The sequence below is a fragment of the Gavia stellata genome, chromosome 13 (genome assembly GCF_030936135.1).
Source record: "Gavia stellata isolate bGavSte3 chromosome 13, bGavSte3.hap2, whole genome shotgun sequence".
Lineage (NCBI taxonomy): Eukaryota > Metazoa > Chordata > Aves > Gaviiformes > Gaviidae > Gavia > Gavia stellata.
The window spans coordinates 13,584,445-13,605,544 of NC_082606.1; the positions used below are offsets into that span (position 1 = coordinate 13,584,445).

Here is a 21,100-nt window from a genome sequence, read left to right on the forward strand (position 1 = left end):
AATACCTCCTGAAGTTGTTTTAAATATGTTTTTTCAGACCAAATTTTGTCCCTCTGCCGACAGCTCCAGAATATGAGAGAACCAACATGTGCCAAGAGTCCTGGAGCTCCAGCAGGCAGGGCTTTCTCACATAGGGGGGAAACCTTTACAAGCAGAGGGCATCCAGTGGCACCCTTTTAATTTCTCTCATATTGAAACATTTCAAGTTGTGAGGCATTCAGATGCTGTTATGACAGGACCTGTGTCTGTAACTCAGCTAGCGAGAGGGTCATGAAGTTGTGGGCTGTGGGTACCAGTCTTCAGTTTTGTTGAGCAAGGGCCACAGAATTGCAGTGAAATGCAACATTCAGTTCAGAGAGAAAGCTGCTTTATTAGATTCCACTTCTTCCAGTCTCCTTGGCTGGGCTTTGCCTGGACAGGGAATGGCCCTTACACACAATGAGATGATGAATTTGTCAATAGACAGGGTTAATATTCCTATGGCATTCCACCATCTAATTTGTGATTTTTAGGAACACTGAGGTAGGTTTGAGGTTTATGGGTTTGAGAACTGACAGAGCTCATTTTTCAGGGATTTATGTTGTCTTTCTAAAGTCTGTGGATATGTAATACTCAGCTGTTTCCATAATTGCCCTCTCCTTGCTCACATGTGCACACTCTGCTCAGCTCTGCTAGCATGGATGTTCCTGTTTTGCTTCACAAATCAAAAAACTTGGGCATCTCTGTCAGGAGCAGTATATACAGAGATTTATTTCAGGCTGGGAAAGAGATCCCTTTGTTTAGCAAATAGAAAAAAAAGGGACTCTGTTATGTTTTAAGTATTCTGTTGAATGTTTTTTGTTTGTTTTTGTTTCACAGTACGTCAATCCTGCTTTTGAAACAGTGATGGGGTATCAAATAGGTGAACTAATAGGAAAGGAATTAACAGAAGTGCCTATAAATGAAAAAAAAGCTGATTTCCTAGATACTATTAATTCCTGCATAAAGATAGGAAAGGTGAGTAATGACATTGTATCACTTACCATTTGCTACCTGTAAAAGTTTATTATTGTCCAGGGATGACACGTGATGTAACGTGCAGCTTCGTATACACATGCAGCTTTCTTACCCAAACAAGAAGACGAAGTAAAAAATGCTTATTTTTTAAGGGCTTCTTTCTCTTTTCTTCCTTGGAAGAGGCACATATTTTATGAAAATAAGTGGCTTGCTGTGTTTCTTTATAATATATGCAGTACGTAGCAAAAGGTGTGGGAATACGAAAGAGAAATGGGATGGATGTACATGTTATCCAGTGTGATGTAAATGAGAAAAGAACCATGTTGAAGTATTTCAGCATGAAATGTGGAAGCTGATTTGCAAGTTCAGAATGTAAAAATATCAGAAGAGACATTTGCAATATCACTTGAGAGTGATAGGCAGTGTCAGCTGCCAGCTGCCAATATCTTTTATTCTCTAATGACATGGGAGCTGTCTAATGGATTTCCATTAGAAATGTTTGTTGCACCAAGAAAGTGCATGAGGAAGTGCAGCTGGCTTCAAGGGAGGTCATTACAGAGAGACATTACTGTTTGCCTGGTAGCTCCATGATGTTCCTTTGGGACTGTTGTGGCTGTAGTGTGAGGATCCATCTAGGAGCTTTCATTTGCATTTTGACAAGGAGGTGTAAATGCTTCTGATGCCTTTGAACATGTCATAGTACCTTATAGGAAGAAGATAATGGAGGTTACACAAAGAGATTTGGGTATTGGTGTGTTTGTAGATGCATCATGGCCCATGCTCAGACCCGAGTTTGGTCATACTGTCTGTGGGGAAGCAGGATGTTATTGACACAGAGCAGGGAGATGCTAAAATGAATCATGGCACTCTGTGTATCTAGGCAGTGATGCAAAAGCACCGATGCAAAGTTGTGATGAGTCATACTCTAAATCAGGGTACTAACACAAGCAGTCATCAATAAAAGCTGCACTCTAACTGGGTGCAGATTGCACGTGCATTTCAACAAGAATGTGTCACTCGTTTCTACATGTATTGGCCTTTTTGGAAGAGATCCCAGCAATATACAATAGCTTGGATTATGGTGCTTCACACCTCTGTTGCCTGACTGAAATTATTTCAGTAAATGTGTGTAATACAAAACTGATGTTAGGAGGGAGTATTTATTAAGTTATAATTCAAATACATTAGACGTGTCAGGCTTTAAATCCACAACATCAATTCTCAAAATATGAAGTGATGAAATTTTTAATATTTTAGTGTGCTGATAAAAATGTCTTTAATAATGGAAGTATATTTTACTCTATGAATGATAGAAATCTAACCCTAATCCATGTCTTCCCTTGCACTTATTTTACTCCTGGCTCTAGGACTTCAAACTGTGAGGGCTAATGACATACTACATATTTAAACCTGTCTGTCTGGAACAGCTTAAGCTGTTTTAGGTGGATATATTCTGTTTACATGTTTTTTGTATTTCCCTTTGAAATGTTTTATAGTATGCCATCTAGGTAGCCTTACGTTTACATATTAAGATAAAAATGAATTGCAAATTGAATTCTTACAGGAAGGATTTGCGAGTAGATGTTAACTGTGCAGAGCAACCTTTGAAATACTGCAGCCTTTTGAAGGTGCTTTAGTTTGAAATAATTTGTGTCAAGATGTTACAGCATTTTCAGAGGTGCCTCACTTGTCTCTGGATCATTCTGACATGGTCTGTATGTTGTTTTCAGGCTTGTGATTACTTTATATCCTAGATTTAAAAGACAGCTTCCCAGTCATATATATAAGCTATATATTGGCTACTGTAGGTTATAGCATACCAAAAAAGCCAACTGTCTACTACTGTGATATTCTCCTGTCAACACGTTTGGCTTTTCTGTTTTAAACAAACATGGTAATATAACAAAAATAATAGAAAGCAAGATTTTCTGATCTTTAGAAAAATGTAAGCTGTATAAAATCTACCTCTAGTCTTTAAATGGAATTTAGGAAGATGAACTCTTGCAGCATTTCCCCTCTTGTGCTGACAAACATACCACTGTGAGCAAGTTCAGTATATCCAAACAAAAGTTCATAGGCATTATACACAAAAATCGCTAATTGCATGGTACGTAGGGATTCTTGGGTCGGGATGTTGTTTCTCTTATCAAAAAAAAAAATCTCTGGAAGTTCATTTTTTGTTACTACAGCTGGCTGTAATTTGCAAGAAGTCAGCATTATTGAGAGGCATTTTCACCCATCCATACTTGAGGAGCTAAAAAACAAGTTGTACTTTCTTCATTATTCTGTTTCATGATTCATATTGCATCCATTAAGATGAAATGTGCAATTCTGACTAGAATTCTTGCTGCCTCTGATCTCTGCAGTTTGACACAAAGCTCTTTATCTTAGCTTCACTTTTTCTGAAGTGAGATGGATAGCTATCGATAAATCGGACAAGACATGCAATTCCTCTCACTCCTTGGGAATTATTTGCAAGATAGCTGTCTTTACAGAGGGGGTGGGAGAGTAATCATGCTCTATGACAAAGGTCTATGGCAATTCCTTCCTAACTCTGCCTTACTTTCTGCGAGATTGTTTTCATGACATCTTGTGTTTATTCTGGTTTGCTCTGTTTTCTACAAGTAGCTTGCTGAACTTTGCTATCTAGTGCAAGAAGCCTCAATCTAAAAGGAAGGCTGAATTGGGGGATTACTTACTATGCATGTATGAGTGCTCAGTGGATAGATGCATGCCATGGCCGCCTTAATTAAGTTTGAAACCTCAGCGTTGATTCACTCTATAAAGGGTGAAAACATTTTTTTACTGTGTATGGTTTTTATTCTGCATCTGATCCCAGCACGCCAGGCCGTGCAGAAGTGACTAATCACTGTAATGTAGACATAACGATGAGCTTGACTGACAGAGTGTCTTGTGAAGTAGCTCTTCTCTGTTGGATTACTGACAGAGGCTCTGTGAGAGAGCATATGGTGTTCTTAAAATATGTTTAAGTAAGGTCCCTGGGAGAACTTTACCTACCAGCAGGAGTTTGGCTTGGACCTCCTATTTCTCAGAATTCTGCTGACCTTTTCCCTCACACATTTCCTGCCACAGTTTCACAGGTTTTAGAAATTCACAAGTTGAAAAATTGATCTGTTGACTAAGAAGAACACATTAGTGAATAACCTGTCTTGAAAAGGATGCACTTTCAATGTGGGAATTATCCAATCTGTACCTTATGACTTCACCCCTTTGTGCATATTCTGGGTTTATTACCTGGGTTAGAGATCGATTACTCATCTCTGCCTCATCCTGGTTGTCAGGAAACTATTGATATGCATACTTTTAATTATGAGAGCATTGAATTTTGTGATGTTTGCTTTATCTTCATTTGTATTCCTCATGCAGCTCACAGGAGAAGATATTATGCTCGCTTCGCAATCTGTTATGCACAGTTCTTTTCTCCGACAGATCCTCAGAAAAGCCTTTCATATTTTTTTCTGCACAGCCTGTCACCATGCAGCTCTCTGCGGGCTGGAGTCTTTATTTGCTGGCTCCATCAACATAAATGCAAAACTGTTCTTTCTGTACATGTGTTCTGGCCTGCTTGACTGCGAGATCTGTCAGTCTAACATAAATAAATATGTATCATGTGCCTCATGAAGGTATTTTCACATACGTTTGTAAGAGCTGATCTACAGTCTGTTGAACCCAACTGAAAGACAGCAGTTGGCATGGGTAGTTTGTATTAAGTGGATATGCAGTATGGAATCAATTATTTATTAATCACTTGGTATTTATTAGATGCCCAGCTCAAAATATCCATCTATTAAAAAAGACCACCAACAACTATTCTAGGGATGGAAACGCGTAGGCAAGACTGTAAATCTTGTCAGCTGCCAGGTTACAAAAGACTGGCTCTGTTGGAAGGCTACTGGCATCTGTGCTGCTGCCAGAAATAAAAGGGGGAGACCCAGGGTTCCCAAATTTTGCTTCCCTGATTTTGCCTAAATAGCCCTGTGATGAGGCAACTCCAGTCCAGGCACTACACACGAGGGGAGACCCGGGGAGGTCCATCAGTGTTGTGGTATATGTCTTTGCTGTGGTATTTGTAGCACAGTTTGAGAAGCAGCAGTAGCATGGTGAGGGAATTGGGAGGGAGCAACAGGTAAGGGGCCCATGCCCCGGCATGTGCTGAAGCCGCATTTAGCCATGTCGGCATGAGAGCTCTCCTACTTCATAGCATGGGTGTGGGCTCCATTGCAGGGAGGTGGTGCCTTCTGGATTTAAAATCTCTAAATAACAAAAGTGATTGTTTTAACAGTATTTCATTTAAAAACATGTCTTAAACAAGGGAGAAGGGACAGTTCCCAAGTCTCATTGAAAGAGAAAATGAGGCTCTGTCTAGAAAGAAATGTCTTATTTCCAGAGGAAAAAAAAGACTTCTCACTGCAAAATGAAAAATTTCTTTCCACCCTCTCTTTTTTTTCCCCATTTATGAATTTTATCAAAAAACAATGATACTGGCAGTGACAATCTGATACTTCAAAAATTGTCTGCTTCAATGTGATCCTGAAACCAGAATGCTTTTAGAGGGAGGTCAGCAGGTGGGAGGCAGAATCCAGCAGCTATTCTACTAGGCTCCCTTTTGCTTTAAAAAAGCCAGGATAAATATCTGCCGCTTTTTGAGACTGAACTGACACTGTGGAAAATAAATGTGCTAGGATACCAAAGCGCTTTTAGTCACAGATATATTTAATGTTAACCAGTGATAAGACTTCCCCACTCTGCAAGAGAGACAGTGCAGTCCAGAATTGAAGGTGGACAGGTTGACATAATGGTTTCTCACCGACCTTCCTGTCCTCGGAGGAGTCAATGCAATCAGGGAGAAAGTCAGGCAGGTCAACTTAGCAGTCCCAACCATGTGGTGCATGGTCCTGCGGCAGGACGGGGGGTGCCCCGCACTGTTAGAGCCTGCAGGCACTCCTGGAGCCTCTGGGGTACTCTTGCTCCAGGCAGGGTCTGGTCCGAGCTCTCACTCTTATGGGCCTTTACCAGGTCTCCCCCCGGTGACCCGCCACACCATTGGGGTATTATTGGGAAGAGAATATGTGGTTCTGATTCCCACAGCACCTGAGGTTCGGCTGTTGCTGTCAGGGTACTCACAAGCTGCCCCTCTGGAAGTTCTCTGTGCATTGGCAGCAACACAGTGACCTACAGGTTAGTTGCAGGGGAGAAATTTGAGGGTAAGCACAGTTTAACCCATCCTGACTGGTTTTGCATTGTAAGATAGCTTTCGATGAAAAAGGGTATGAAGCTACTGCTTCTCTTCCTGTTTTAGCTGAACTTCCTTCCACTTGAATTCCTTTTTCAGGAATGGCAAGGAATGTACTATGCGAAAAAGAAAAATGGAGATAGCATACAACAAAATGTGAAGATACTACCTGTCGTTGGACAGGGAGGGTAAGTATGAAAGCTATAGCTATGATTTAGGTCTGAATCAAGGCTCAGTTTAGAGTTCAGTTGCTTTCAGCAGACATTGGATTATCCTGTTACTGACTATAAAGGAAACTTATGCAAGGAAGGGAGCCTTAGGCCTCTGCATTTAAGTCCTTGGGGCAAAATCAACTTCACATGTTATGTGCAGGGAAAGTGAAATTCTCCTAATTCTTCCCAAAAAGGAGCCAAAGATCCAGATGTGCTCACTTGTGACTCTTAGTCTTCTAATACTGCCTGAAGTGCAAGTGCACCCTCCTCTTGTGTGGGACCACTAGGACCTACGTCCTGCTCCGCTGTGCACCTGTACTATGTCACTCCGTGCTCACCTACTCGTGGCTGTTGCTGAGTGTCTTTATGTGATGAGGTCACTTTGTGCTTTGATCCTGGTCAAAATTCAAGCATGTCTTGATTTTTGTGCAACTTCCACTTGGTCCCCAAATAGAACATTTGGAGCACACAGGTATATGTTAATTATTGGTACATTTATGATGAGTCCTTCTATACCATGTTGGGAAAGAAAGTGGATCAGATTGCATGCAGTAGTAGTTTCAAAGCCCTCTAAGGCAATGCAAATATTAATTAGCAGCACAGCACATTATCTTCCAGACTTGGCTGAGGCAGTCGTTTAGAAAGGTGTGTCTTCAGGAAGGAAAGGCCAAATGCAGCTTCTTCATGCAGTTACTTCCTAAAAAAAAGTGGTTTGGGTTGATTTCATCCCTGGAAGTAATTCATGTTCCCTACTCTCCATCAGTAGAGTGAAAACATATTTTCAGCTTCAGATGCCAAACTTGTAAGACCAATATGCGTTACATACATTGCTACTTATGGAACAATCTAAGCCCATTTGAAGCTGGCTTAGAAAGTTTCCTGGTAATCAAGGGTGTAGTTTTCAGTTTGATTGCTCTATCTCTAAATCTGATAGAGGGTTTTGATCGTTGGACTGCACTGTTGCATGTTTCGCATTTATATCATACCCGAAACATCCTACAGTAGCCCAGAAGACACTGGGGGGGTGGGGGGGGAGGGGGCGGGCAGAGAGAAAGAGGAGGAGACAATCTTTGTAAAAGATGCTTCCATTTTGTATTCCCCATCACATGCAGAACTGTGGTTTTTTTCCATTCCCAGTTGAGCCTTCCTGCCAGAACAGGACTTGTCCTATATTAATTTGTTGCTCTTACCCATTTTGTGTATCAGCACTGAATTAGAGCTGAGGTTTGGATGGGAATTAACACACTGTTTTTTGCCTACAGAAAGATTAGACACTATGTGTCAATTAGTAGACTGTGCAATGACAACAATAAGGTAAGTGAAAATAGTGCTATGCTTGCTTTAGCCCTAAATATTACAAAATAATGGGAAAGTTCTGACTAACTGGATTTCTCATACTAAATTATAGGCAGAGAAGACATGTGAACGTGTTCAGGCTGAATCTCAGACAGGTATGACACATCTCTTCTGTCCTAATAAGCAGAGAACGTACCTGGGGAAAGAATAAAGCCCATTATTAGTGATCTGACTGAAAACCACGGTTGCACAGGACAGTCTGAACAGTACTATTTAGCTAGCAATAAGGTGGGAATCCAGCTCAAAAGGCAGGAAAATAAATACAAGCCCTCTCTACCTGCCTCATTTGTTTTAGAAGTGATATAAAGCAACCCACCCTTGAAAACGCAGTAATAGGGCCCCAAGTTGGTATTGTGGTATTGCTGGATTCAGTGTCACATTTCAGTTGTAGGTAGTGGATTCCTGAGACAAAATTAGAAATAAGAAGGATGCCGTCTAGTCATCATGTTGCTGTGGCTGGTCTATAGCTAGCGGCATGTATGTTTGCATTGCTTTTAACTGTATTGTGGAATATTTGCATGTGCATGGAAATGAGGATGACCAACACTACCATTCACCCTCATCCCACATATCAACACCTCAGTTACAACATCCTTGGCATCCATCCTGCAGGTACTTGTTAATTGTAGCCTTGGTAGCACAGGTTGTCCCTGCTGAAGTACGTAAGGGACCTAGGATACATTGCCTGGTTTGCCAGCGTGTAGTTTACTTTGGTCCACCAGTTCTTTGTGGCAGTTGTTACTTGAGTGAACTCAGGTGTGTTGCACAAGTTGTATTCACAACTACAGTTGTGTCACTGTGTCAAGAGAGGAACTTTTCCCTCCACACTGTTAGATCCCTTCTGCAAAAACACTTAGGCATGTTCTGTCCCGAGAGCATGACTGGCTTCACGACAGTGTAACTGAGTGAGAGTTTAAATAGGAGCTTTCATTGGCTGTCATCTGCTGAAGCGTTGTGGTAAATGTCACTCAGCTGCTATCAGGCTTTCTGAGTTTCAGTTCCTTCACCATATATCTTAGGCACAACTTAATGTCATTGTACAGTATCATTTTCTCCACAGATATTCAGACTTGCAGACACAAAGACAGGAGGAAAGGATCACTAGATGTCAGATCCACAACATCACGAGGGAGTGATGGTATGTTAAACAAGTAGATTTTTCTGATTTCTCTATATATTCAGATTTTTATGTGCATACATACACGTACAAATATAGGTTAAGTGTGTATGTATACACATACACACACATGAATAAAATAGCAAGTCATCAGTTCATGAACAGCTTTTACATTTGTCAAATAGCCGCATTTTCTGCTCTTGAACTACCTTGAGTCTTTTGAACCAGTGGAGAATCGAAGGCTATTGTCTACCATTCTGCATGGAAGACTTCATGAGATTCAACACAGATACTTTCAAATACAAATGGCAAACTCTAAACCCAACAAATTATTACATTTCTTACCTCTTCTCTTGATAAAAATACGACAATAATTTTTTAATGAATTTTGTTTTCTTTTCAGTGTGTTGTATTTTGCTCCATTAGACCACCCCAAACTTGATAGATGAGTCACATATTCAAAACTCTTGCTGATACTTACATGATTTTGTTAAAGCATACATCATTACAGTCTAAGCAGCATACACTAGTGAAACATGGAAGTAGGTCTGTGGCAGTGAGAATACAATCATGCTCCAGTATAGCAAAAATAGCATTGATTCTTCTTCTTAAGAGCTGCTCAGCACAAAGAGTAACAGAGATGTGTCTGTATTTTATAGGTAGCACAGCATAATTATCCAGAAAAGTCCCATCTTGGCTTTTTCTCTACAGAACCAAAATTGCTAACTGATATAAAACATTTGTTTTCCAATTTCCAATGAATAATGGGCCAGAACCTCTGCTGTTTCAATTTGGCATAGCTATCTTCACTTCAAAGAAGCTTCACTGATCTATCTCAGCTTGGAAGCTGACTCATTATGACTTGTCATGTTGCATCAGGCAGCAAAAGTAGGTATATTCTCTAGTAACCTAAGTGCAATTGTTACCTACCTGTGCCTGCCAGTTTATACACACACACACACATCTGTATAGTCTTTTAACTGAGGTTTTAATTGAATGTTTTAAGTAGTTAAAATAAAGAAACAAAACCATGATTTTGCTGGGCTGTTAGAGCTACTTATCTCTAATCTGGGATATCAGTGGTTCAGCAAGCATCTCTTTGAACCTGTGTGTCCCCAGGATAACAAGCATGTGTACGCATTCTGCAATAGATTGCCTCTGAAGGGCACAACAGGGTAAGCAGTTCGGAAAATGAATCAAAATTTCTTGGCTGAATCCTCCTGTCATGCCTTGTCGCTGAAATCAGGATACAAATTCTGCTTTGTTTTCCACACAGGCAGCTCACAAAGGCGGCACTCTTCTATGGCCAGGATACATTCCATGACTATTGAAGCACCCATCACCAAGGTAATGTGCACTGTCACTAGCTGTTGTCAGTTGTGCTGTACTGGAATACTGGGGCATAAGGCTCCAGTACAGCATCCAGACTGAGGAGCAAGGCAGCGCTGGTCACTGGTGCAACTTCTTCCCCCGTTCCACCTGCCCACTGGTGGAGCTCCAGAAAGACAGATGCTCTGAACAAAGTTCTCCCAAGCCTGCTTAGCAGAGTGCCCTCTGTGTGGTCAGCCATTGCATGACCCTTTTTAAGGACTTTTGCCTATGTGAAGGAGGGACTAGAGTTCCTCCTTCTTACTTATGCATTGTAAATTGCCTTCTGAAACCATTCAACGATTTGGCAAAAAATGAGCTCTTTAATAAACTGAGAGAGGCAAATGCGAGAAGGTTATATTAAATCTATTCACACACATTTGAGGCTGTGCCTTGAACAAGAAAGTCATTAATAAGACTGCTGTCTTTAAGGCCATGATCTTGGTCCCAGAGTTAGTAGCAAACATCAGTGTTTTATTAACATCCCTTTCATTTTGATTCTCCCACATGTGGATTGAAGTTGTAGATCTCGATTTTTTGCTATGAGTTTTCCATATTAATTGATGAGTGTCTCTGTTCTTTCTTAAATCACTTCTGAATTCAAAACATGTCTAATGCTAAACTAGGTAATAAACATCATCAACGCTGCACAAGAAAGCAGTCCCATGCCAGTTGCAGAAGCTTTAGACCGGGTTTTGGAGATTTTAAGAACCACTGAATTGTACTCTCCACAACTGGGGACAAAAGATGAGGATCCACATACAAGTGACCTCGTTGGAGGGTTAATGACAGTAAGTACATACTGCCACAAACAGCTATTGATTAATGTTCCAATGCCTGATTTTCCCAGTTGCTCGATCTTTATCATCTGGCATGTGCTTAGCCTCTACAATGCCAAATTTTTAGGAAAAACTGCACACCTCTTTTTGTGAATTTTTTTTCCCCTACATTAATAGTGTAGCTCTGAAAATGGGAAGAAAATTTACTAATCCCTTTGAAACATTAGCTTTGCTAGAAATGGAAAGGAAAACCAAGTCTTTTTTCAATGTGATTCATTTTAGAAAGGTATAGATGGGAGAGGAAGAAAGAAAGATAGCTAGACACTTGTATTTATTAATCAGGATTAGAATGACATGTTCTGGGGCTTTTCAATGTATACAAAGAATGTGTTTTCAAAAGAATGCAAAATATATATTTTTGTTGCTATTTTGTCGATTATATTTGTACCCGTGGAGACTTACAGAAAGATCAGAGTGCTTTGAGCTAGAAACATGAATGTTCACATATTAAAACACAATCATGCTCCACAAAACTCATAATTTAAATAAATAAGGCAAGAAAAAGACTGAAGAAGGCATGTATTATTTATGTTATGTTATGAAAAGAGAAATGGGGGCATTGGAAAAAGAAGTATACCCAAAGTTGAACAAAGGGTACATAGCAAAGCAAGAATTGAACCCAAACCTTCAGAGCCTAGAGTCTGACCCTCCTTGTAATAACTAGATGAACTTGGATGAATGTTACCTGTGCCTTAAGGATATGTGTTCCCATTAGTCTGTAGGTTGCATAAAAAAGGCTTCCTCAGGAAAAAAAATTGACAGTGTGTTGGATGCAAAAAGGCTCACAAGATGTGAGCTTTTCAGAGATGTCTCTGGGCTACTATCATTTCATGCTGTAACTATCAAGACGCCTTTGCAGTATCTAACAGAATTTTGAAACAATTTACATGTATTTTTGACTTTTAAAATACCACAGCAAATGTCTAATCAGGAGAAACATATGAGAGACTTCAAGAATTCCAGGAGAAGACCTGAATGGTTCACATAGGGTTGAATTTACTAACTCAGTAGACAAAATATATTGTTACCGTAACTATCAAAATATAGGAAGAATATTGATACATATAATCATTAGAATCTCAAAGTGAATCTTTTCTCCTGCTGAATACACACAGTCCATAAGCTCAACTGTTTTCTCCTTTTTGTGGATTGTTGGTTCTTACATACATTTGTATGTCGACTGTATTCAGTCCATGGTCCCAGAACATGTCAGTAACAATATTGCAAAATACAAAATCCTTACTAAAAATAAAACAAAGGCTATTTTATGGAGAAATAGAAAAGCTGAGAAAATCCATTTCAGAGCATGAGGGTATATGGTATAGTATGAGTTTAAAAATGATCTGGGAGAAACATTTTTCCAGCACAGGGTCTGTTGAAAACAGAATCATATTATTCCATTTCATGTTCAGAAGTTATGTCTGAGTAGGGGAACAAGTAGTAGGTTGTTGGGTTTGAACTCTCAAGCAGAATTCATGATGGGAAGAGCATTTGGAGTTCAAAGGTGGACATTCTATTTCACGTCTTAAAAAACTAATCTTTGATTCTAAATGATAGTCAGCATCTGGTGTCCTAAATCTGGTGTCAGCATCTGGTGTTATAGCAGTGCTATTGAAGAGGGACTGAGCCAGTTATAGTAGTACTCCCTTTCCTTTTAAATCACAAAACTCCAGGCTGATTTACTTACAAATGTGAAAATTAGTTCTTTTAAGTGCAGACATTGCATGTTCAGATATAGCATCCACATTTACTTCTGCTATACTTTGGGTGCATAACATTGTTAGTAAGGTGTATTCAGAAAGATTTTTTTTTTACATCATGGGCTAAACATTAATGTGCAGTAACTAACAGCTGTATACATCAAAAGAGCAAGCAGGATTTGGGCCACAGAATTTAGAATTATAAACTGAAAAGTAAATATTAAATATATAATTCTGTTAGCTTTAATCCTTCATCTCAGTTTGCACATCTAAGCATCATGCTAGAATTAAGCCTTGGAGGCACTGAATTGGAGAATGAACAAGCATATGTTCTTCTTTGGTAGAAGGGAAGCCTCAGAGTAATTGTTGCTCTGCAATCCCAGCAACAAACCATGAGATTCTTATGCTACTGAGGTGACCTGATCTGCCAATACCAGGGGGAGGAAAGCAGAAGCATGTCTCCATCCATTCCCTCCCACTACCCACCTTTGCTTCTTGTTGGGAAGTATATGGACATACCAGGTCTGGTTTGTGGCATACATCCAGAACCTGTGTGTTGTCTAGACAATGGCAGATGTGAGGCTGTAATTCCAGACCTCCATCTGCACCTGAGAAATTTGAGTTTTTACCTATCCGAGTTCATATTGTATCCCATATCTTGCAGTTTCTCATCCATTATGAACGATACGTAAAACAGGCAAATCTTAACAGTACACACAAATAAGGGAGAGGCAGCTTTGATGACTGTGACAGGTTGCAGTCAGGCTTCCCTAAAGTCATTGTGCTACTATTTGGTGTTGTCATCTTATAGACCTTTTGTACAATACCCTGCATTTAACTCTCAACTTCTATTGAACAGGATGGTTTACGAAGATTATCAGGGAACGAATACATATTGTCAGCAAAACGTAAGTTTTAACTTGGCAGTTACTGAGATATTAAAACATGTTAAGAAATTTAAGAAGCAGGGAAAATGTGGTCAGATGTTCTTTTTTATAAACATTGGTTGGTTTTGGTTTATTTTTATTTACAAGCATTGTTCTGCAGCATTACTGAGCTTGATAGAAACGAGAGTTGCCAGGCATTACTACGGAAAAGAAATCATGTACATTGAGTAAAAGCATATCTCAGGGTTATTAATAGTGATCTGCAAATATATTCTTCAACAGAAACTCATCAGGTCGCTGGCAGTTTGATCTCTCCAATCTCCCTCAACGACATACCCCCACGGATAACACAGGCAATGGAAAATGAAGAACACTGGGATTTTGATATCTTTGAACTTGAGGCTGCCACCCATAAAAGGTCAGTAAACTCAAGAGCTCATAAATTGAAGTTGCTGAAAACTGACTTAAATGTCATCCTGTAATCAGCTCTTTAATTTCTCTACCTGTGCTTTTAAAATGGAATTACTTTTATTTTCAAAGTTGAATGTTTGAAATTTTCTCATTGTCATTTCTAGTTGTGTATGAACCCATTAAATATCTTGTGTTTTCATCATACACTATTTCCTGCAGATTCCCAATGGATGTAAGTGAAGATTATATATCTTTGATATGGTATAATAACAAAACAACATAATTTTAAAAGCCTTCCTTTTCTTTTCTCAATAATAGAAAAGTTCTACAAATCAAATTGTTGTCTTGTGGGGATTCAAATTCAAATTATGACCAACTACACACAGAGTCAACATGCTGGTCTTAATTTGATCAGTTGATACAGATCATGTTTTATTTTCTCGACATGTAATTGGGTAATTTTTATTCCTAAACAGTTCAAATATAGCTTTTCAGCAGAATTCCCCTTGCCTTTCTCTGGGATTAGAGGAAGGTCTTTATTCTAAAATCTTGGCAGGCTACATTTTATGTATAAGATTAACTGAAGAATATTTACTGATAAAAAGTGGGGCATACCAATTTTCATCACAGAATTTTACCAAAGCAGATCAGCAGTTTTGATAGACTGTACTTCATTAATAGCAAACGCTCCCACTAAGACTGTAAATTGATCTTTCTGTTTAAATCCTTGTTTTTATTTTCTGATGCCTATCAAAAGTTCTCCTTTGGGTCTAGTTTCATTTATCATGCTTTGTCTCAGTTTAAAGCTTCTATGAGACACTAATTTTGAGGCTAGATCCTGCAATGAATTGACTACATTAAACCCTCGTCAAAATCCCAGATCCGTAAGAGATTTGAAAGGTATTCAAAAACAATGTCTAAGAAAGATATCAGGCATTTAGGTAACATATATGCACTTCATTTTTAGACCATAGTTTTATGAGCCAAAAAAAGTGCAAAAAAATCAGTTTTTTATTCTTCTTTAAAGTGATTTTATTGTAAGTGAAGAAATTTGCATCCAGTTACTTTAGGGGATTTTTTTGCTTTGCTACATTTCCATTTCTATTGAAGTGCTATAGATACAGTAATTTTAAAAAAAAGTCAAAATGTAGTCAGTCTGTGTGATTTATGACATTTAATACACACATTGCAGTAACTTAAGAATTAATTATCCCAGCCAACATGCATGAGATCACCAGATAGCCAATATGCATGAGATCACTAGATAGGTTTCTCTGTTCTTACTGATTTGGAGACACCACAGAGGGACAAAGGAGGTACTTTTTTGCCTGTCCTCTTATTAAAGGTATTATAATTATGATTGCTTCCTGCTGTGTTTAAATAAAGGCAATTCATTTATTAAGAGAATTAAAGTGATCTTCAATGAATCACAAGTATGAATATGTTATTAGTATTGTCTTCAAGTCCAAGCAGACATATGGTAGTAAAGCTGAGATAATTCATTAAATCTAAGCTTTAGTGCATTGCAGTTCACTGACACAGAAACCTAGAGAGACCTTTGTCTGACAGTGCTACATGGGGGGGATTAAGGAGGATTTAACTTTAGTATATTATGATTCTAGTATATGACACAGTATTGTTGGGTGTTTTTGCCAAAAGATGTACACCCAACTCTAAATGACCTCACCTATCAGGTGCAGCTAAAAATCAAAGTGCTTGATGCATCTGGAATTAAGCAGCAAAGTGAGATGCTAAAATACGGGTTTAAGATCTATTTTTAAGAATCCACATTAGAAAATATTTACCACTATACCTGTTCTTCTTAAGCAAAAACTGTATTGGATGAGAAAACAGCAGTATTAACTGGGTTCGAAAAAAGGCTAGTGGACTAAAATTCTTTTTTTTTTTTCATTTGCTCTATTAAATATATTGCACTTTCACAGCTTTCAGATTAGAAATATTCTGTACTGCTGTTCTCATCTTCATTGACCTGCCAGTCATCCGGGTTTAAATTGTGCAGTTTGGCCTGAGAGAAGCAAGAGTACTGGAATACAGTGATGTCGGCTGTTTTTGAAGACAGGTCTCCAACTGGGTTAGCCTGAAGGTTCATCTGGCACTTACAGTCTTCTAGAAATGGCATACTCTGGCCTAGTCATTTGCTTCCAGAATACCTTCATCTCTCATCCTCTATTGCATGCAAAGTCAATGAGCAATGGAAGCCTGCAAGGGTGGGCGTAAAAGAAATGCAACAGATCTGCAGTGCAGAAAGAATAGTGATTGCAGCATTGTATAGTATCTAACTGTAAACAAGCTAGTTTAGGAATCTGTGGCAGCAGCAAGATTACCTCCCTCCTCTCATGCACGGAGTTTAGTACTTGCTAATTTATCTCATTTTGACTGCAGTCTACATTTACTGAACATAGACTCCCCAAGCCCCAATAGTACAGCAGCAATATAGAGCCTTTTTAATGTTTGTGGAGGTGTCAGGAACTGGCATGATTCTGTCAGTGTGCATGTGATGGGTAGGCAGAACATTTCTACAGGTCTGGATTGTAATTCTGTAACAAGTCCTTATACCTAATCTGATGTGCCATTAGTTAAAATTGCTGTATAGATTCATACTATTTATGCTATGTAATACTCTTTCAACCTCATTTGTTTTAAAACTTTGTGTTTATTTTTCTCCACAGGCCTTTGGTTTATCTAGGTCTCAAAATATTTGCTCGCTTTGGAATCTGTGAATTCCTAAATTGTTCAGAATCAACTCTGAGGTCGTGGTTACAAGTTATTGAAGCTAACTACCATTCCTCCAACTCCTACCATAATTCTACTCATTCAGCAGATGTACTGCATGCCACTGCTTATTTCTTGTCTAAAGAAAGAGTAAAGGTGAGCCCACATTTATAAGAAGCACTGTAGGTGGGAAGTACAGGTGCGATCAAAGGAAGATCCCTCAAAAAAAGATGCCAAGAGCCAAATGTCTACCTAGTGCCAACCAGTTTGGTAACTCTGAGGTCAAAGAACTGGGCTGCTTTACATGAGTTCTAGGGTCTCTCTTATAGTGTATGTGCAAGGACGGATACTAATATTACGGGAATTGAGCTATTCTTGATGGGAGAATAAGAAAACCTCCTTTTAAAATAAAACTTTTTTGTATAGTTAAATTTTCTCAGATAGGTGAGCTAATGACACAATTATTTTTGTGACAGTATATGCCAAATACAGATTTAATGTAATAAATCACCATCTCTTATGCCTTGTGATGGTCGTTTTGCAGAAGACTCCCAGGACAGTATAGGTCATAAAATAGGTTTAGTGCTTCCAAAGCTATATCACCCACTGGACGAGATGCCCTGAGGCTTAAAGAGACTGCATTGGAGGAGAGTATTGAAAAAGATTACTTGTCGAAGTTCCTCGTACCATAACACCCACTGGCGTATTAGAGCCACTGACAACCAGAATAAATCAGAGCAACCTTTGTTCTCACATGCCCAGAGTCCAGGCAGACTGGAGAAGGGGAATTCAAACAGTGCTTGCAGTGCTTGCATGTGTATGCAGTGGAGTGGCAGTACATATTTCTGAGTTGCCTTTTTGGATAGAAATTCCTACCCTGAATTGGCCTGCCTAAGGATAATGCTAGTGATGGGCACCTGGCTGAGACATTTGTGACTGTAAACAAGCTTCTGACAGCTGATTAAAACTGTAGTAAGTCCCTTAACCTGGAGCTGCAGCTCATTACTATGCTCTCCAGAGGCTGACTTACAAATACTATATGCCAAGTGGGACTAGAACTTCACTGGATATTTTCAGCTCCTGATTTGCCAGAGGTTTAGCTGGTCTTCCCGAGAATATCTATGAAAAACAGACAAGATCTGGACTCATTTTAATGCCACAGAAGCATGACTGCCACCTCCTTTTCCAGAATGTTATTTACATTCCTCTGTAGGCATAGGAAGAGAGAAAAATATTGCAGCACAAGAAGGAGCGGAATCAAAGTTCAAAATTCTCTCTATCTTTTCAAAGTTACAGCCCAGCTGCTTTTGTGTTGTCCAGAGTTCAACTTAACCTAAATACAGAAGGCCAGATTCTGCCACTCAAATTCACACTGAGAAAGATTTTTTTTCAGTAAATTGAACTCGGTTCTTGCTTGGGAAAATTTTCTGACTCCCAAATTGAAGCAGTATTCTCAGAATCATTTCCACTTTTGTGCCACAGGAGTTAAGATGACAAAGTTAGAATCCTTGACCTGAAGTTGGGGATAGAGGTGCTGTAAATTCCTATGAAGTTTGTAATGTCAGATTCAGAAACAAGCGTCAGATACACCTCTGTAGTCCTACAGGTCAAGTATTCTCCAGTTTCTGGCCAGCTCCCATCTGCATAGGTCTTTCTCAGTCAGACTGAGCATTGGTCAGTGTGTCCCTCTGAGGAGAGCCTGTTCTAAAAATATCTCTCTCCTAACTTCATACCACAAAAATAGAATCCCATGAGCAGCAGCTGAAAGAAAGAAGGAAGAAGCTGACACAGGGCAGATAGTATTTCAGACAATGCTCACTGTGAACCTAGAGTAGAAATAATTCTTTGCCTTTTCTTGTTCTCCACAAGACCCTCTTGACATTTCTTAATTAATAATATCCTGGCTCCATCAAAGTCAAGTCACTGCATTAATTTCAGGAGGTGTAAAGTAGGGTAGAGATGGTCTTTTCACCTGCCAAATCTAACCATTCTGAATGAATGGCAAAGCCAGTAGAGAATTTGGACCTTAAATTCAAGCTAGTTGGAATGGAAATTATCTGCCCTGCTCCCAGATTCAACTGGGAACATTTCTGCTCTTGCGTCTCTTTCATTTTATTAAAATTGTTAACATAATTGTTTTGTATCTGTGATCCTTCACAAAAAGCCAGCGTAAACACAGCATAAAGGCTAGTTTCCAAATGTATACAATATATTTCTGAGATGCTTGGTTCTTTTTCTCCTTTATGCTATTAATACAGTATTAAAACTTAAGTATAAAACCTTAAAAGTCAAGTAGTTTTATACTTCATTATAGGGTAGATATAATTAGACATAAAGCAATGACCAATGTAAGTAGACATAAAGCATGGAGTGCAGCTCGCTAAGAGAATCAGAATCTGATACAGAAAGTATAGAACAGTGTGTCATGTAATTTTTCCATGGATATAAACTATTGGGTATTCTTCATAGAACGCATATTAGCTGTAGCCCCAGGACACTGTTATTACAGAACTGGATGTATGGGAAACATTCCTTACAAATAGTAAACCTAGCCAGCACTTAAGTGGAATGTGATTAGGACACATTAAGTTTCCAAAAGAAATCAAGGGGCCTGGTGGAAATAGAATAATTTTTAGCAGTATTGGTCTTTTTTCCAAGCCAAATACCCTAACTTGAAGTGAAGGTGTTTTTTGTGTTGTTAGAAAACACAGACTAATTTATTACTTTGCACTTGTTTAATTCATTGTGCTTTGTCAAAGGTGTGGCTAAGGCAAAATTCAGGAGGCACAAAATGGACAAAAAAGTCATGCAGTGTTCAGTGAAGCTTATAAAGAATTTTCCATTGCTCTGTCTAGAACATCTGACCCTTACTGATCTGCAGAGTTCTGGCTTTTATTCCTCAGCAACTTGGCTTAATCTTATGGACAGAGTAGGGTTTCTAATGAGTCTGCCAGCAAAACTAAGCATCCTTCTATTTTCAGCAAGCTTTGGATCCAATTGATGAGGTTGCTGCACTCATTGCTGCCACAGTCCATGATGTGGATCACCCAGGAAGAACAAATTCTTTCCTGTGCAATGCTGGCAGTGAGCTAGCTATTCTCTACAATGACACCGCAGTCCTGGAGAGCCATCATGCTGCCCTGGCTTTCCAGCTCACCATCCGGGATGACAAATGCAATATATTCAAAAACATGGAGAGGTAAGCTTACAAGCCAGGGTCCTTGTCTGCTCACTTTCTTCTGTGTAACATAAGATAATGCAAATAAGCATCCTAGAGGAGGACAGTGCCTTGTGCATAATTGTCCGTAGCCCTTGTGGAAGTTCGCTTTTAAAACAGTAGAGTTCTTCTGCCTGTCCTGCACAGACTTAGGAGTAATCCCATGGTTTCAGTTCCTCCTGTGGATAAAAAGGCAGACCCTGTCTAAGGAACGTAGTGTAAATCCTAATGTTAGCAAGTCTAGAAGAATCATTTTGTATCATTGGACAAAGAGGACAAGCTATGACTGAGTGGGTACATGTTTGCTGGGTAGAACAAGGATAGAAAGAGTCACAGAGCATCAGTCAAAAATTAAATGCCTTGTTGCCATGGGAAGAATAGTGAAGGACCTGTTGTTGTTCTTCCAGCCTTAGAAAGGCATTTAGGGTGAGGATGTGACCACTGCCTTGGCCCTCACAAGATAAAACAGAAAAGTATTACTCAAAATTTGGCTGGTGCCTGAGCCACTGCTGAGTGTCTGTGCTAAAAGCCTTGGGAACACGCCAGTATGGCATGTCCTGGCAGCCCTCCTGAGTAGCTGGTGCCTCTGCTTCTGCCCAGCTCTTGCACTGTTTCTCCTAGAGATCCAGTCATGCCTCTAGCACATATGTCTCTACGCACCAAAAGGTACTTCATCCAGCATAGATGCGGCTGCCCAAGCCTTTATTACTGCTCTTTCTTCGCCCAGCACCTCTCTTCAACAGAAATGGTTTGTAGCATTTTTGTTAGACTTGTTTTAGCAAGCAGCTCTTTGTGAACCAGCCAGCATTCTTAATTGTTTCCTTCTTTAAACAGGAACGAGTATCGAACCCTTCGCCAAGCCATTATTGACATGGTCTTAGCAACAGAAATGACAAAGCACTTTGAGCATGTCAACAAGTTTGACAACAGCATTAATAAACCCTTGGCAACACTAGAAGAAAATGGGGTAAGCGACACTGCAAGTCCTCCTTAAAATGTCTAGGCAGGGA

General features: G+C 39.4%; 1 protein-coding gene across 2 annotated transcripts in view; it reads left to right on the forward strand.

Annotated features, from left to right (window-relative positions):
* Positions 1-21,100, forward strand: part of PDE8A (phosphodiesterase 8A) — a 127,451-nt gene that overhangs the window by 100,050 nt on the left and 6,301 nt on the right. For both annotated transcript variants that reach the window (XM_059824161.1, XM_059824162.1), the window contains exons 8-19: positions 859-996; positions 6,350-6,438; positions 7,725-7,776; positions 7,871-7,913; positions 8,879-8,956; positions 10,212-10,282; positions 10,930-11,094; positions 13,702-13,750; positions 14,012-14,147; positions 16,831-17,029; positions 19,855-20,072; positions 20,925-21,057. In XM_059824161.1, the coding sequence (XP_059680144.1) occupies positions 859-996; positions 6,350-6,438; positions 7,725-7,776; positions 7,871-7,913; positions 8,879-8,956; positions 10,212-10,282; positions 10,930-11,094; positions 13,702-13,750; positions 14,012-14,147; positions 16,831-17,029; positions 19,855-20,072; positions 20,925-21,057 (1,371 nt within the window). The remainder of the gene's footprint in view (positions 1-858; positions 997-6,349; positions 6,439-7,724; positions 7,777-7,870; positions 7,914-8,878; positions 8,957-10,211; positions 10,283-10,929; positions 11,095-13,701; positions 13,751-14,011; positions 14,148-16,830; positions 17,030-19,854; positions 20,073-20,924; positions 21,058-21,100) is intronic.